Genomic DNA, 15,165 nt, shown 5'->3' with positions numbered 1-15,165 from the left:
AAGGGTCTTATGAAAAGTCAGGAGGGTGGAATCAACCTCACCTTGGGAGGTGAGTGGGGGGCAAGATGTTCCAGGGGGTAGGAGCTACGAGAAGTCTCTTCTGGATTCCACCAGCTGAGATTCCTTGAATAGTTATAGCAATAGCACTTAAGACAGGGGTCTTCAAACTTGGCCCTTTTAGGACTTGTGGACTTCAACTCCCAGAATTCCTCAGCCAGGTATGCTGGCTGAGGAATTCTGGGAGTTGAAGTCCACAAGTCCTAAAAGGGCCAAGTTTGAAGACCCCTGACTTAAGACTTATCTACCCCCATCACAGCGCTTTACAGCCCTAACTGGTTTACAGGACCCCCCAACTGTCTGGGTCCTCATTTTGCAATACTGCAATATTAACCAGTGTGCCACCACAGCTCTTATGATCTGTATTCAAAGGTCAGTCAGTCACACGACCGAGGCCACATTTTGAGCTGTTTGCGGTGTCCCGTGGTCTCATGGCCACATTTCACGACAGCTTTGGTCGTAAACTGGTATTGCCTTCCTGCCTTCGGCAAAACCAGCTTACAGCAAACCACGAGTTGGCTTAACGACCGCAGTGTTTGCTTAACAATTTACAAGGGGGGAAAAAAACCGTTCAAACCTTTTGAGGCTTTGACGATGGGCAAGACGTACGATTGCAATATGAAGGCTCTGTGACGGTCGTAACTTAAGGACTCTACCTGTACAGCATTTGGTACAGGCAGCGTTCAGTCATTTTTAACCCTGAACGTGATGTAAAATCGTTTTACTTTTTTGGCCCGGCTATCGGCAAAGATTCTAATGTAGAAACAAAGCAGGAAGATGGAGTTCAAAGAACTGGATGGGAAAATGTTTTATTATGGAAGAAGATATGAGTAAAAGAATGATATACACACGTGGAGTTTGGTCTCCACGCTGAAATGAACACTGGGATTCTACATGCAAAATTTTAATAAACTGTTACATAATATTTAAGGACATGTAACACCCAACAGAAGCATGGCTGCCTTGGCTCAACTAAAGCATCACATTTCTTTTATTTAAACTCTTCAAGATACCTCGTCCACGGATATATATATATATAAAATAGCCTTTCCTATTTCTTTTCCACATTCATTTAGGAAAATTTCACGAGTTAAGAACTTTACACCTACCTGCCTAAGAACCACCCAAATCAACTGTGCTGGTGTTAAAAATTTATTTTGAAAAAAAGTAAGCACTGCTGTTATCTGGATTAAAATAAAAAAGATGCTTTTGTAAAATCTGGACCTTCAATATAACACAGCAGTACAAAATACGAATGGCACACGCAGGCGCCTGCAGTTTCACCTCGAGCACAACTAAGTCCTCAATCTTCACTCTGTCCCGGAATTTTAATACCACCTTGAAAGAAAGAAAGAAAATAGCTGAGGAAAAAAAAGTATATTTAAAAAAAAACTGTTTGGAGGACTTAATAGGTGAATCAAACCACAAGAAGCACAGCTTTCTGCGTTAGGCACATCCGCCAGCCAGATACAAGGCATAAAATCCCCAAACTCAAAGAGAAAAGCAATATTAAAGTATAAATTTTAGCCCGTCGGTAAAACTTCTCTAAACAGTCTCAGTACCGTGTTTTTTTTCCTAAAAAAGAAAAAAAGAAAATTCCGTTTACGTAATGCAAGCATTGCAAGGAAAAAGGTGCACCCATGCTTCAAAAAAGAATCAAATTTAGTAGTAATAGTAGTAGTAGATTGATTTATTGACTATCAACGTACAATCATGTGTGAAATCAAGAACCCACCGAAATCAAAACCTGGTGGCGTTAAAATTTGACTTTGTAAGACGGGAGCGCCGCTGTATTCCGACAAATAAAACAGGAGTACGCGAAGAATACAGGGCGTGGAGGGAAGCGAAGAGCGTGTGATTTCTGAAGAGGCATCCCGACCGTTCTTAAAGATTCTTTTCTCATAGCATTTTCCTCTTCTCAAACTCCTGGAGGATTAAGAAAAAGGAAAAGAAAAAAAAAACAGAAAAAGGAGGTTTTTAAAACCAAAGCTACATGGTGGCTCACGTGATTAGGTTGCTGAGTTGAGGTTAGCAAGCTCGCGTTGGAGACCTGGGTGTTGCCACTGGATGGGGTGAGCTCCTGTCCTTTGCTCCAGCTCAAAAGGAACCCCCAAGCACAAAAGGAACCCCCAAGTGGGCATCCCCGGGGCAACGGTGATGTCACCGGCTAATCCTTCCAACCCAGAAGTGCCTCAGTGCTTCTGACACGAGCATAACAACAAGCAAAGCGGCAAGAAATTCTTCCCAATCGTCTTCCTTTCCTATTTCTCTTCTCTGTCTCAGACTGCCTCTGCCTGGCCTGGCTTGCAAACAGCACCTTGTTAAAAATGCTCCGAACTCACAAGAAGGCAGGCGAGTGGAACTGCAGGGGACTGAGGCTGGCAAACGTGAATTCGCAGCTGATCCGGAAGGCTACAGCCATTATCGATAAGCTGCACAGCGTGTTTAATGTAACTCTGCATAATGACCCTTTATTTTCTGAGTGCTAAGGGCAGCTAAGAATAAAAGAACAGAAAAGGCTAACAAGTTTGTCTGTCTATCCTATCTAATCCATCACCTACCTATTTTCTATCTATCATCTATCTATCTATCTATCTATCTATCTATCATCTATCTATCTATCTATCTATCTACCTACCTACCTACCTACCTACCAACCTAATCTATCATCTACCTATTTATTATCTATATCTATCTACCAATCATCTATTTATCACCTGTCATCTACCTATTTATTATCTATCTAATCTACCTACCTACCACTATCTTCTATTATCTGTCATCTATTTATTATCCATCTAATCTACCTACCTACTACTACCTATTTACCACCTGTCATCTACCTATTGCCATCTATCTATCTATCTATCTATCTATCTATCTATCTATCTATCTATCTATCTATCTATCTATCTATCTATCATCTCCCTACCTACCAACCTATCATCTACCTATTTACTATCTGTCATCTACCTATTTATTATTCATCTAATCTACCTACCTAGCACTACCTATTTATCACCTGTCATCTACCTATTTATTGTTATCTATCTATCTATCATCTATCTATCTATCTATCTATCTATCTATCTATCTATCTATCTATCTATCTATCTATCTATCTATATATCTATCATCATCTATCCATCCATCCACATCAGCCTGGCAGGTAACAATGGCCTCATTTTAACCTCGCAAGAAACATGAAACGGGAGCTAGGCCAGGAAAGCCACAAGGCACGATCGCCTAAGGGCAGGCACACACATTTCCACATCTGTCCATTTTTTTACCCCACCTAAGAAAGAAACAAGAGCAGCCTTCACAACGGCCGAGATTTGGGTTCTGCCTGGACTCCTCAAGTAAGCAGCCTCGTGTGCCCAGGTTTTCAAGAACTGCTCGACTGACCTTGTAGATCGTGGATCCCAGCTGGGCTGGAGACATACTGACAATGACCCCGGCCTTCTGCAAGGCTGCAATCTTCTCTTTGGCTCCACCTTTTCCACCGGCAATGATGGCTCCTGCGTGGCCCATTCTCCTGCCCGGAGGAGCAGTGACTCCAGCTATAAACGAGACCACGGGTTTGGAGTTCGGACCCTGGAGGAAAAAAAAACAGAGGTGCATTTCAGAAAGCAGAAGCAGAAATACAATTGGTCCAAGGAGCGTAATCAACGGCCCGGCCAGAGAGTCAAGGATGCTTCTAAGTTCTCAGAAAGGAATGCCAGAACAGCAGCTTGGAGATTCTCAGCACGATGGGGGGGGCAGAAACTGGAGCAAAACTGCTTTGCTGAGCACAAGCAGGCCATGAAAACCCCATAAAGTTAAACTGCGGAGACAGAAAACAGCTTTTGCTGAGGATATTCCAGGGCAGAAACAGGCGCCGGGTGGCCCCCTGAACGGTGCTGAGTTCCAACTGAGCCCAAGTGAGTGCTACTGATGGAACGGCGGCTTCCCAAATGTATGTTCACACCTGCAGAATTTTGAATTATTTTAGCTAGCTATTTCACACTTTTGTTTTGAAGGTAAAGCAGATGACAAGAAAGGTGGAGCAATGAAGGCCGTGAAAATTTGCAGGAGGCCATAGTTGGAAGGGAAGGACGCGGTGACTCAGTGGGTTAGGGCGCTGAGCTTGTCGATCAGAAGGTCGGCAGTTTGGCGGATCAAATCCCGAGTGCCGCGTAACACAGTGAGCGCCTGTTACTCATCCCAGCTTCTGCCAACCTAGCAGTTCGAAAGCACGTAAAAATGCAAGTAGAAAAATAGGGACCACTCCGGTGGGAAGGTAACAGCTTTCCGTGCGCCTTTGGCGTCTAGTCATGCCGGCCACATGACCACGGAGACGTCCTCGGACAAGTGCTGGCTCTTCGGCATTGAAACGGAGATGAGCACCGGCCCCTAGATTTGGAAACGACTAGCACGCATGTGTGGGGGAACCTTTACCTTTACCTTTATAGTTGGAAGAACGTTCAAATAAGCTGGTCTCAGCTCAGGCACGGTTTGGGACCAGGTTATTTGAAGGACCATCTTTTCCCAGTCATATCTGCCTGAGGAGTGAGACAAAGGATGTTAGCGGTCCCCTCTCTTAAGGAGGTCCGTCTGGGCCTTCTCGGTGGTGGCTCCCTTCTTATGGAACATCATCTCTGCAGATTGTCTATGGAGTTTCTCAGTCATCCAGGTCATGGTTGTCCCAAAGGTGCTTTTCCAGGAGGCCTTTTCAGGACTTTCTGGTTTTTCTTAGAAGACATTTCACTTCTCATCCAAGACTCTTCTTTTAGAGAGTCGTTGAGGCCACTTGGAGGTTTCTCTATCGTCTACCTCCAGTCTACAACGCAGTCCTTTCAGCAGCTCCAAGAAGGCTCCACACCCATTTGCACCACTCAGGTCACCCTGAGGACACAGATGAACTTCCAGGTGGCCTCATTGGTTCTCTAAAAGGATGCAAATGACCAGCTGTCTGCAAGGAGTATAAATCTTTCCATTCCCCCACCATCCAGTCAGAGCTGAGGAAGCTCCTTGGGTGAGAAGCGAAAGGTCTTCAAAAGAAAAAAACCAGAAAGTCAATTTGCCTCCTGAAAAAGCACCTTTGGGACAACTCTGCAGAGAACAGGTAGCCCCCCCCCCAACTTGGACACTCTTTCACAACGTCCTGAAGACGGGGTTTTGCCAAGGGGTCTAGGAATCCCAGAGTGACTCAGAGCGCCTCAAATGGTTGGTCTGATTGTTGTTGCCAAAAGAGCCGGGGGTGTGTGTTGTTGTTGTTGTTGTTACTGGGGTTTTATCTTTGTAAGCTGCCGGGAATCACTATGAGTTGGGCAGCCCTATCGGTCTTCTTAATAAATAAATAAACAAACAGCCAAGCTGTCAAAACGCGAACGGAATAAATCAAAAGGCCAGTTTGCTGGCTGACGGTGTGACCAACCCTAATCACAATCATAATACATTTAACTTTATATGTCACCTGATTCACAGCAGCTCTGGGCAGCTTAACAACTTGTTAGGACTTTTAAAGACACGAAACAAAAGAGCAGAAGTAGCAGGGAAAACAAAGAAGGAGGGAGGGAGGGAGGGAGGGAGGGAGGGAGGGAGGGAGGGAGGGAGGGAAGGAAGGAAGGAAGGAAGGAAGGAAGGAAGGAAGGAAGGAAGGAAGGAAGGAAGGAAGGAAGGAAGGAAGGAAGGAAGGAAGGAAGGAAGGGAAAGGGGAATCAACCTCACCAAGCATGGAGAAAAGACGGTTCTTTTATTCTCCAGAAAATTGTGTGCAAGAAAGGATGGAAGGAAGAAGAGAGGGAGGGAGGGAAGAGAGGGGGGAAGGGAGGGAGGAAGGAAGGAAGGAAGGGAGGGAGGGAGGGAGGGGGGAAGAGGGGAATCAATCTCACCAAGGACGGAGAAAAGACGGTCCTTTTATTCTCCAGAAAATTGTGTGCAAGAAAGCATTATTTTCAGACTGAATTACACTTTTTCCAGGCATCCTTCTATACAGGGGTATAAAAATACTCCCCAAATGGAAAAACGTATTTGGATGCAATTCCAATGGCTTTTAAACGAGCAAATTTCTTCCACCTCCTTTTCGTAACCAGAACATTTCCACCTCGGGGTCAGAACATTTTTTTTTTTTACAACATTCCAGCTTACAGAATTATTTTGTCTCAGGAAGTCCGCAGCATCTTCTTCGGCATTCCCGCCAATTTCCCCTATCAATATTATCCCGCTAGTGTGGGGATCCTTCAGGAAGACATCCAGGCAGTCAATAAAATTTGTCCCATTAAACGGGTCTCCTCCAATCCCTAAAAAAAAAGAAGAAAAATTCCATTAAAAAGCCAGGAAGAGGCAAGCTTATGCATTCAGAAGCCACTGAAGAGTTGGCTTTCTCTGAAAGATCAACTCTTGTAAAGGTGCCAAAAGTCATTTAGCATTAAATGACCACTGTGATTTTTTTTCAACTGCTTTTTTGCAAAAAAAATTACCGATCCTTCACGTTTTGGCAAAATATAAGCACAGCTGGTCCTCGCCTTACAACAGTTTGTTTAGAGACCATTTGAAGTCACAAACGGCATTGGGGGAAAAACAGCGACTTCTGACTGTTTTCACGCTTACGACCGTCGCCATGTCCCGGTGGGTCATGTGATCAAAATTGGGCTGTTTGGCAACTGGCTCGCATTTATGACGGTCGCAGTGTCCCGGGGTCCTGTGATCCCCTTTTGCGACCTTCTGACAAGCAAAATCAATCGGGGGGGGGAGGGCAGATTCAGTTAACAACCGAGTGACTAACTTAACAACTGCAGCAATTCACTGTGGCAAGGAAGGTCGTAAAATGGGGCAAAACTCAGTTAACAAATGCCTCGCTTAGCCACATAAATATTAGGATTCCATTGTGGTCCTAAGTCAAGGACTACATGTATGCAATACACACATTCCCAATCACACAGATGGGAAATCTTCCAAGCCCTTTTCCCTTGCTGTTCCCCAGCTGTTTTATACATATACATACATACATACATACATAAATACATACACACACAAGCACACACAAGCACACACACACACACACACACACACACATATGGGGGATGCGGTGGCTCAGTGGGTTAGGATGCTGAGCTTGTCGATCAGAAGGTTGGCAGTTTGGCAGGTCGAATCCCGAGCGCCGTGTAGCAGAGTGAGCGCCTGTTACTCATCCCAGCTTCTGCCAACCTAGCAGTTCGAAAGCACATAACAATGCAAGTAGAAAAATAGGGACCACTACAGTGGGAAGGTAACGGCGTTCCATGCGCCTTTAGAGTCTAGTCATGCCGGCCACATGACCACGGAGACGTCCTCGGACAAGCGCCGGCTCTTCGGCTTTGAAACGGAGATGAGCACCGGCCCCTAGAGTTGGAAACGACTAGCACGCATGTGCGGGGGAACCTTTACCTTATATATATATATATATATTTCAATACCTAGCTTGCTAATACATATTAAGTTCCTTTTCTCTCTACCTTGTTTTTCTAGCTAATGATAAAAGGTATCCCATGTTCTAAAATAAACAGTGTTTTTTCTCTTTCATTTTCAATGTCAATCTATCCATTTCTTCACACTCTAATAAGATTTTCTTAATTAACACTTCCTCCGTTGGTAGATCTTGATTTTTCCGATATTGAGTTAATACGATTCTTGCCGCAGTTAATGTATGCAAAATTAAATATATACAGTCTTTCTCATAATTTCCTACAATTGTGCCTAGCAAAAATAACACTGGCTTAAAACTCTGCATGTTTTTTTCGTCATTTTCTCTAACCATGTATGTATTCTTAACCAAAAATATTTTGGTTTCAGAGCATGTCCACCGAAGATGGTAATAAGTGCCTGGTTTGTTGGAAATGTTCCCCAGCAGTTTTTAGCAAGTAGAAATGTATATTTTATTTGTAAAAGGTAAAGGTTCCCCCGCACATGCATGCTAGTCGTTTCCAACTCCAGGGGCCGGCGCTCATCTCCGTTTCAAAGCCGAAGAGCCAGCGCTTGTCCGAGGACGTCTCCGTGGTCATGTGGCCGGCATGACTAGACGCCAAAGGCGCACAGAACGCTGTTACCTTCCCACCGCAGTGGTCCCTATTTTCCTACTTGCATTTTTGCGTGCTTTCGAACTGCTAGGTTGGCAGAAGCTGGGACGAGTAACAGGCGCTCACTCTGTTACACGGCACTCGGGATTCGACCCGCCAAACCGCCAACCTTCTGATCGACAAGCTCAGCGTCCTAACCCACTGAGCCACCGCGTCCCTGTACAATGAGGTTAATTTGGAAATATAGGAAAACACGCCCAGGCAGTTTAAAATCCAGTCAGAACACAAACAGAATGGAACTCAAAAGGAAAGCAGGAGAATTACAGAATAAAACAGAAATCATTGTTTTCACAGCCAGAATATTTCACTCTGACCTGCAAAAATGAACTACACAAGGGGTTCTTTGGCTGAACTGACAATTTATTCAGAGAACTTAATCACACATAGATTACGTTCACCTCGACAGAGGGGTGCCGGAAGCCTATGACCAGGAATTGCAAAATTCATTATAATATAAATTGACCCTTTGCTAAACTATTATATTATTCACTCAAGACCATTTTGCCTGGACTATTCGAGAGTCTGTCCTCGGTCTTATCACCACGCTGAGCAATGCAGGGAGCTGGTTTAATCATGGTAAAGGCCTGCCTTTCCTGCTCCTATAAATAGTAGTCAGTTATGTCATTTGATTCCCCCATGAGCAATTTTGCACGGTAGTAGGTTACATGCAGGAGAATTGCAAAGCAGTTCCAGAAGCCCAAAGTTTAGTGCTTCAGTTTCAGGACAAGAAGCAACGGGTGCAAACTAATCAAGGAGAGAAGCCAACTAGAACTAGAGAGGAATTTCCTGAGAGTGGGAATAATTAATCAGTGGAACAGCTTGCCTCCAGAAGTTGTGGGTGCTCCAACGCTGGAGGTTTTTAAGAAGAGACTGGACAATCATTAGCCTGAAAGGGTGTAGGCTTTTCTGACTGAGTAGATTAGAAGACCTCCGAGGTCCCTTCCAACCCTGAAGGTCTACAGACCTTCGCATACTTGAGGATTGTAATTAGAAACCTCTATTCAGAAACAGAGGGACCAGGAGCAAACTCTATGTTGTTGTTGTTAGCTGCGAAGCCGTGTCCGACCCATCGCGACCCTATGGACAACGTTCCTCCAGGCCTTCCTGTCCTCTACCATCTTCTGGAGTCCCTTTAAGCTCACGCCTCCTGCTTCAGTGACTCCATCCAGCCACCTCATTCTCTGTCGTCCCCTTCTTCTCTTGCCCTCAACCTTTCCCAGCATGAGGCTCTTCTCCAGTGAGTCCTTCCTTCTCATTAGGTGGCCAAAGGATTTGAGTTTTAGCTTCAGGATCTGGCCTTCTAAAGAGCAGTCAGGGTTGATCTCCTCTAGGACTGACCGGTTTGATCGCCTTGCAGTCCAAGGGACTCGCAGGAGTCTTCTCCAGCACCATAGCTCAATGAAACCCTACAATTTTAACATGGCTCTTCCTCAGAACTGGCTTCAAACACCACTTCATCACGAAGTCAAATCAGAAAGATACCCGTTCTTCCACTGTCACTATATAGAAATATAGTCAGAATATTTTGTGAATGCATCTATGGGCATCCCAAAAGGTGCTTTTCCAAAAGGCAACTGTACTTTTAAAAAAAAAAAATTCCCCTGAAAACGTTGCGCTTCTCATTCAAGAAGCTTCTTCACTTCGGTTCCTTAGAAGGTCCAATTGCCTCCTGGAAAAGCACCTTTGGGACAACCGTGACCTGGATGACTAAGAATCTCCAAAGGCCGCTCTAGGGCAGGGGTAGGCCACCTTGGCTGTTTTATGACTCGTGGACTTTAACTCCCAGAATTCCTGAGCCAGCCACGCTGAGGGGAAAGGGAGAGGTTTCCAAGCTGAGCCACGCTGGCTCAGGAATTCTGGGAACTGAAGTCCACGAGTCATAAAAGAGCCAAGGTTGCCTACCCCTGGACTAGGACTAGGCTGCTTTATGACTCATGGACTTCAACTCCCAGAATTCCTGAGCCAGCCATGCTGAGGGGAAAGGGAGAGGTTTCCAAACTGAGCCGTGTTGGCTCAGGAATTCTGGGAATTGTCCACGAGTCATCAAAGAGCCAAGGTTGCCTACCCCTGGACTAGACCTATCCAGTTCCTTCTTTTCATTAGACTAGACCAGGGGTAGGCAACCTTGGCTCTTTGATGACTCGTGGACAATTCCCAGAATTCCTGAGCCAGCCATGCTGAGGGAAAACAGAGAGGTTTCCAAGCTGAGTCATGCTGGCTCAGGAATTCTGGGAGTTGAAGTCCACAAATCATAAAAGAGCCAAGGTTGCCTAACCCCTGGCCTAGGCCGCTTTATGACTCGTGGACTTCAATTCCCAGAATTCCTGAGCCAGCCATGCTGAGGGGAAAGGGAGAGGTTTCTAAGCTGAACCATGCTGGCTCAGGAATTCTGGGAGCTGAAGTCCACGAGTCATAAAAGAGCCACGATTGCCTAGCCCTGCCCTAGGGACATTGCAGAGTTCACCCTCAATGACCAGAATTCTTCCCTGAGATTGCTATTTATTTATTTATTTTGTCTTCATTGTCTGCAAAATACACTTTTAAGATGGAAGGGAAGAGGGGACGTGTCTCTATGTAGTTTCTACAATCATATTTGTGGTCTTACACATGAAGTGAGCCTCTTTCAAACCCACCAACACAGAAGGATTGTCCCAATCCGACTTGAGTTGTTTGATGAACAGCTTCGTAGGTCAAAGTGCCAGATCTGGATACAATACCTGGGAAAAATAAATGAAATGGGGGGAATGAAATATCGGGCTGATCGTTGGTTTATAGAGTCCCTACAACGCAACGGACGAATCAGCCTCTTTCAAAATTATTCTTACGGATTTTCATTGTGCCAGACTTTGAAATTTGACTTTCTGGTGACAGAGGAGACTGCAAATGATGATCAGGTTGCCAGGCGCCTGAAATGCAATCATGTGACTGTGTGTTTGTGTGTGGTGTGTGTGTGACGGGGTGGTCGTAACTTTGAAGACAGGGTAGGTTATTTTTCCCGAGTCTCTCGGAAGAAGTTCAGTGATCAGTTGTAAGTTGAGGACTTCCTGTACACGCAGCGTAAGAATGCTGTACAGATGGTCCTCAACTTACAACAATTCATTTAGTGACCACTCAAAGTTACGACATCACCGAAAAGAGTGGCTTATGACCATTTTTCACACTTATGACTATCGTAGCATCTCCATGGTCATGTGATTTACATTCGGACAATTCATACTTATTACGGTCGCAGTGTCCTGGGGTAACGTGACCGTCCTTTGCAACTTTCTGACGTGAAAAGCCAAGGGGGAAGCCAGATTCACTTAACAACGGTGTGGCTGACTTAACAACTGCAACGATTCACTTAACAAATGTCGTAAAATGGGACAAAACTCACTTAGCAAACGTCTCATTTAGCAACATAAACCCTGTGCGCAATTGTGGTCGTACGTCGAGGACTACCTGGATTTAAGATTCGCAATGAATCTACAATAGCCCAGCAAACCCCATTGTGACAAACAGGCATGAGCGAAGATCTCCAGGTCAGTTGGGACTGGAAGCACCGTTTTTAAAAATAAATTGCCTATCGGTCTAAAAAAAGAAAAAAAAAAAACAGTCTAATTGCCTTTTGGAGATTAAAAAAAGGAGCACCTTTGAGACAGCTGTCCTGGATGACTCGAGAATCTCCACAGACATATATATCAGTGGCAGGTGTTTTTTTTAACTCAAATTCAACATACGCCTGGCAGATTCTTGAACAAATGGAGCTTTGCAAAAATGGTAAAAAAGCTCTGGGGGAAAGAAAAAAAAACCTTAGCGAGACCCACACCAGGAATACTGCTAACCAATTTTGGTCACCATGTCACAAAAAAGATGTTGAGAGTTTGGAAAAAATTCAGAGAAGAGCAACTAAGATGATCCAAGGCCTGGAGACTAAAACATATGAAGAACGACTACGGGACTTGGGTCTGGCTAGTCTAAAGAAAAGAAGAAACAGGGATAACATAATAGCAGTGTTCCAGTATTTTGAGGGGCTGCCAAAAAGAAGAGGACAACGACTTATTTTCCAAGGCACCAGAGGGCCGGACAAGAAACAATGGTTGGAAACTGACCAAAGAGAGAAGCAACCTGGAATTAAGGAGAAACTTCCTAATAGTGATGTCAAATTAACCAGTGGAACAGCTTGCCTCCAGAAATCATGGGCGCTCCTTCACTGGAGCTTTTTAAGAAGAGGCTGGACAGTCACCTGTCTGAGATGGTATAGGTTCTCCTGCTTGAGCAGGGGGCTGGACTAGAAGACCTCCAAGGTCCCTTCCAGATTCTATTCTATTCTATTCTATTCTATTCTATTCTATTCTATTCTATTCTATTCTATTCTATTCTATTCTATTCCTATTATTTCTATTTCTATTCTATTCTATTCTATTCTGCATTCTATTTCTATTCTATTCTATTCTATTCCTATTTCTATTATTTCTATTTCTATTCTATTCTATTCCTATTATTTCTATTTGTATTATTTCTATTTCTATTCCATTCTATTCTATTCTGCATTCTATTTCTATTGTATTTCTATTGTATTTCTATTGTATTGTATTGTATTGTATTGTATTGTATTCTATTCTATTCTATCCTATTCTATTAATTCTATTCTATTCTATTCTATTCTATTCTATTCTATTCTATTCTATTCTATTCTATTATTAATTCTATTCTATTCTATTCTATTCTATTCTATTCTATTCTATTCTATTCTATTCTATTCTATTCTATTCTATTCTATTCTATTCTATTCTATTCTATTCTATTGTACTCTAGTCTATTCTATAATTTAGTAAAATCTCTTGCATCCTCATTCTGCCCACTAAGAGGCAGCATAATTCACCCTACTGTATTTAATACAGAAAGTCCCCGACTTAGAACCAGGGGTAGGCAACCTTGGCTCTTTTATGACTCGTGGACTTCAACTCCCAGAATTCCTGAGCCAGCCACGCTGAGGGAAAAGGGAGAGGTTTCCAAGCTGAGCCGTGCTGGCTCAGGAATTCTGGGAGTTGAAGTCCTTGAGTCATAAAAGAGCCGAGGTTGCCTACCCCTGGGCTAGGTAAATCAACTTAATCAACTGATGTCCAGTTTCATTTATGTAGAATTTATCCCCCTGCATTTTTAAGATACGGATGTTAATTCAAATGTACAACCCATGCAGCTTGTTATCTTTTTTTTCCAGAACTTACCGATTCTTCCTTTCTTGTGAATGTGGCCAGGCATGATACCAATTTTACATGCTCCAGGCTAAAAAAACAAAACAAAACAAAACAGAATAGAACCCAAAAACTTGATCAGATTTGATTTACCGTATTTTCCGGCGTATAAGACGACTGGGCGTATAAGACAACTGGGCATATAATACGACCCCCCAACTTTTGAGATGATTTTCAAGATTTTTCGTCTTATACGCCGGAAAATCAGCGAGCCCGGGAAGGCACGCCCTTCCCTCTCACTGTGGAGGAAGCAGGGCAGGCTGGCGTCTGGCGGGAGCCGGCAGGGCAGACCTGCGCACGTGCGCGCTCCCCGCTGTTAAGGAGCACTCCTTAGCAGCCGGGGAGTGCGTGCGTGTGCAGGACTGCCCTGCCGGCTCCCGCCCGACGCTCTTCCCTCTTGAGGCAGCATCGCTCCCCGGCTCCTAAGGAGTCCTTGGGGATGCTGCCTCAAGAGGGAAGAGCGTCGGGCGAAAGCCGGCAGGGCAGTCCTGCACACGCGCGCACTCCGGCTACGCGTGTGCAAGACTGCCCTGCCGGCTCCCGCCAGACGCCAGCCTGCCCTGCTTCCTCCACAGTGAGAGGAGAGGGCGTGCCTTCCCGGGCTCGCTGATTTTCCGGCGTATAAGACGAAAAATCTTGAAAATTTTCCGGCGTATAAGACGACTGATTTTCCGGCGTATAAGACGACTGGGCGTATAAGACGACCCCCCAACTTTTGAGATGATTTTCATGGGTTAAAAAGTCGTCTTATACTCCGGAAAATACGGTAGGTCTTTTTTTAAATAAAAAAAGTCGCACAAGTTATTCAAAACCCACTGTGGTGTGCTTTCTAGAAATACAAAGCGTCTCTTTGTTAAGGCTTCAGGATTTCCCAGGCATTTGCTACAGAATCTCTGGCGTTTTGATTTTTTTTTCACTGACTGTCCACCCGTGTACGTGGTGCTAATCAAGCTTTTTTTTTCCCCCAAGAACATTTTATTATAATTAACGAACTCGCTTATGCAGTGCAAAAAGTTCCAGAAAGCACAGCTTGGGAAATGCTGGTTTATAAAACACACTCCATCTTCCGTGGTCTGAACAGTGCTGTCAACGTAGCCTGGGCGAACAAATGACACTCTGGTAGCTAATTGGAGTTTTGAATTTCAGTTTCCCCAGGCCAAGCTGGGAAACAAGATTATAGGCTGAAGGTGAAAAGGACCGGAATCGAATCACAGCCACCCAGGAATCACAGCCACCCAGCCTGCAAAGGGCAGACTGGCATAGCCATGATTTAAAAGATTCATATTATACTTTTTTCTTCATTTCAAGCCGCCCTTCACCTTATCCTCATAACAGAACCCTTGAAGGGCTGAGAGGGTGATCTGAGCCAGCAAGATAGGGGAGCATGGAGGGAGGAGATGGGGGGGAGGGAAGGGGAGAAAAGAAGCCTGCGATGGAGGACACAGGGGCAGACTTATCTGAGCCAGGGGGAGGCACTGGATTGCAGCCAGGTGGGGGAGCATGGAGGGGAGGGGACAGAGGGGAGGGGAGGGAAAAAGAGAGGAGGGAAAAGGAGAAGGGATGGAGAGAAAAGAGGATAGGAGGGGAGGGGAGAGGGAAGGGGAGATGGAGGGGCAAGGGGAGTGGAAGAGGGATGAGAGGGAAAGAGGGAGGGGAAAGGGAGAGGGGAGGAGGAGAGGGACAAGGAAGAGGGAGGGAGGGGAGAAGGGAGAGAGAAGGGGAGGAGAAAGGTAGAGGGGAGGAGGAGAGGGAGAAGGGAAAGGAAGAGGGAGGAG

At 44.8% G+C, this 15,165-nt stretch overlaps 1 protein-coding gene across 2 annotated transcripts in view; it reads right to left on the bottom strand.

The window, feature by feature from the left end:
• Positions 1 to 850: 850 nt before the first annotated feature.
• SUCLG1 (succinate-CoA ligase GDP/ADP-forming subunit alpha) overlaps positions 851 to 15,165 on the bottom strand; it is a 31,724-nt gene continuing 17,409 nt past the window's right edge. For both annotated transcript variants that reach the window (XM_083367391.1, XM_083367392.1), the window contains 5 exons: positions 13,364 to 13,421; positions 10,787 to 10,870; positions 6,187 to 6,338; positions 3,463 to 3,651; positions 851 to 1,983 (listed from right to left, as the gene is read on the bottom strand). In XM_083367391.1, the coding sequence (XP_083223517.1) occupies positions 1,957 to 1,983; positions 3,463 to 3,651; positions 6,187 to 6,338; positions 10,787 to 10,870; positions 13,364 to 13,421 (510 nt within the window). In that variant the 3' untranslated portion in view covers positions 851 to 1,956. The remainder of the gene's footprint in view (positions 1,984 to 3,462; positions 3,652 to 6,186; positions 6,339 to 10,786; positions 10,871 to 13,363; positions 13,422 to 15,165) is intronic.

Source organism: Vipera ursinii, assembly GCF_947247035.1.
Source record: "Vipera ursinii genome assembly, chromosome: 7".
Lineage (NCBI taxonomy): Eukaryota > Metazoa > Chordata > Lepidosauria > Squamata > Viperidae > Vipera > Vipera ursinii.
The sequence above is the reverse complement of the archived record's forward strand: the minus strand, read 5'-3'. Positions and strand labels throughout refer to the sequence as shown.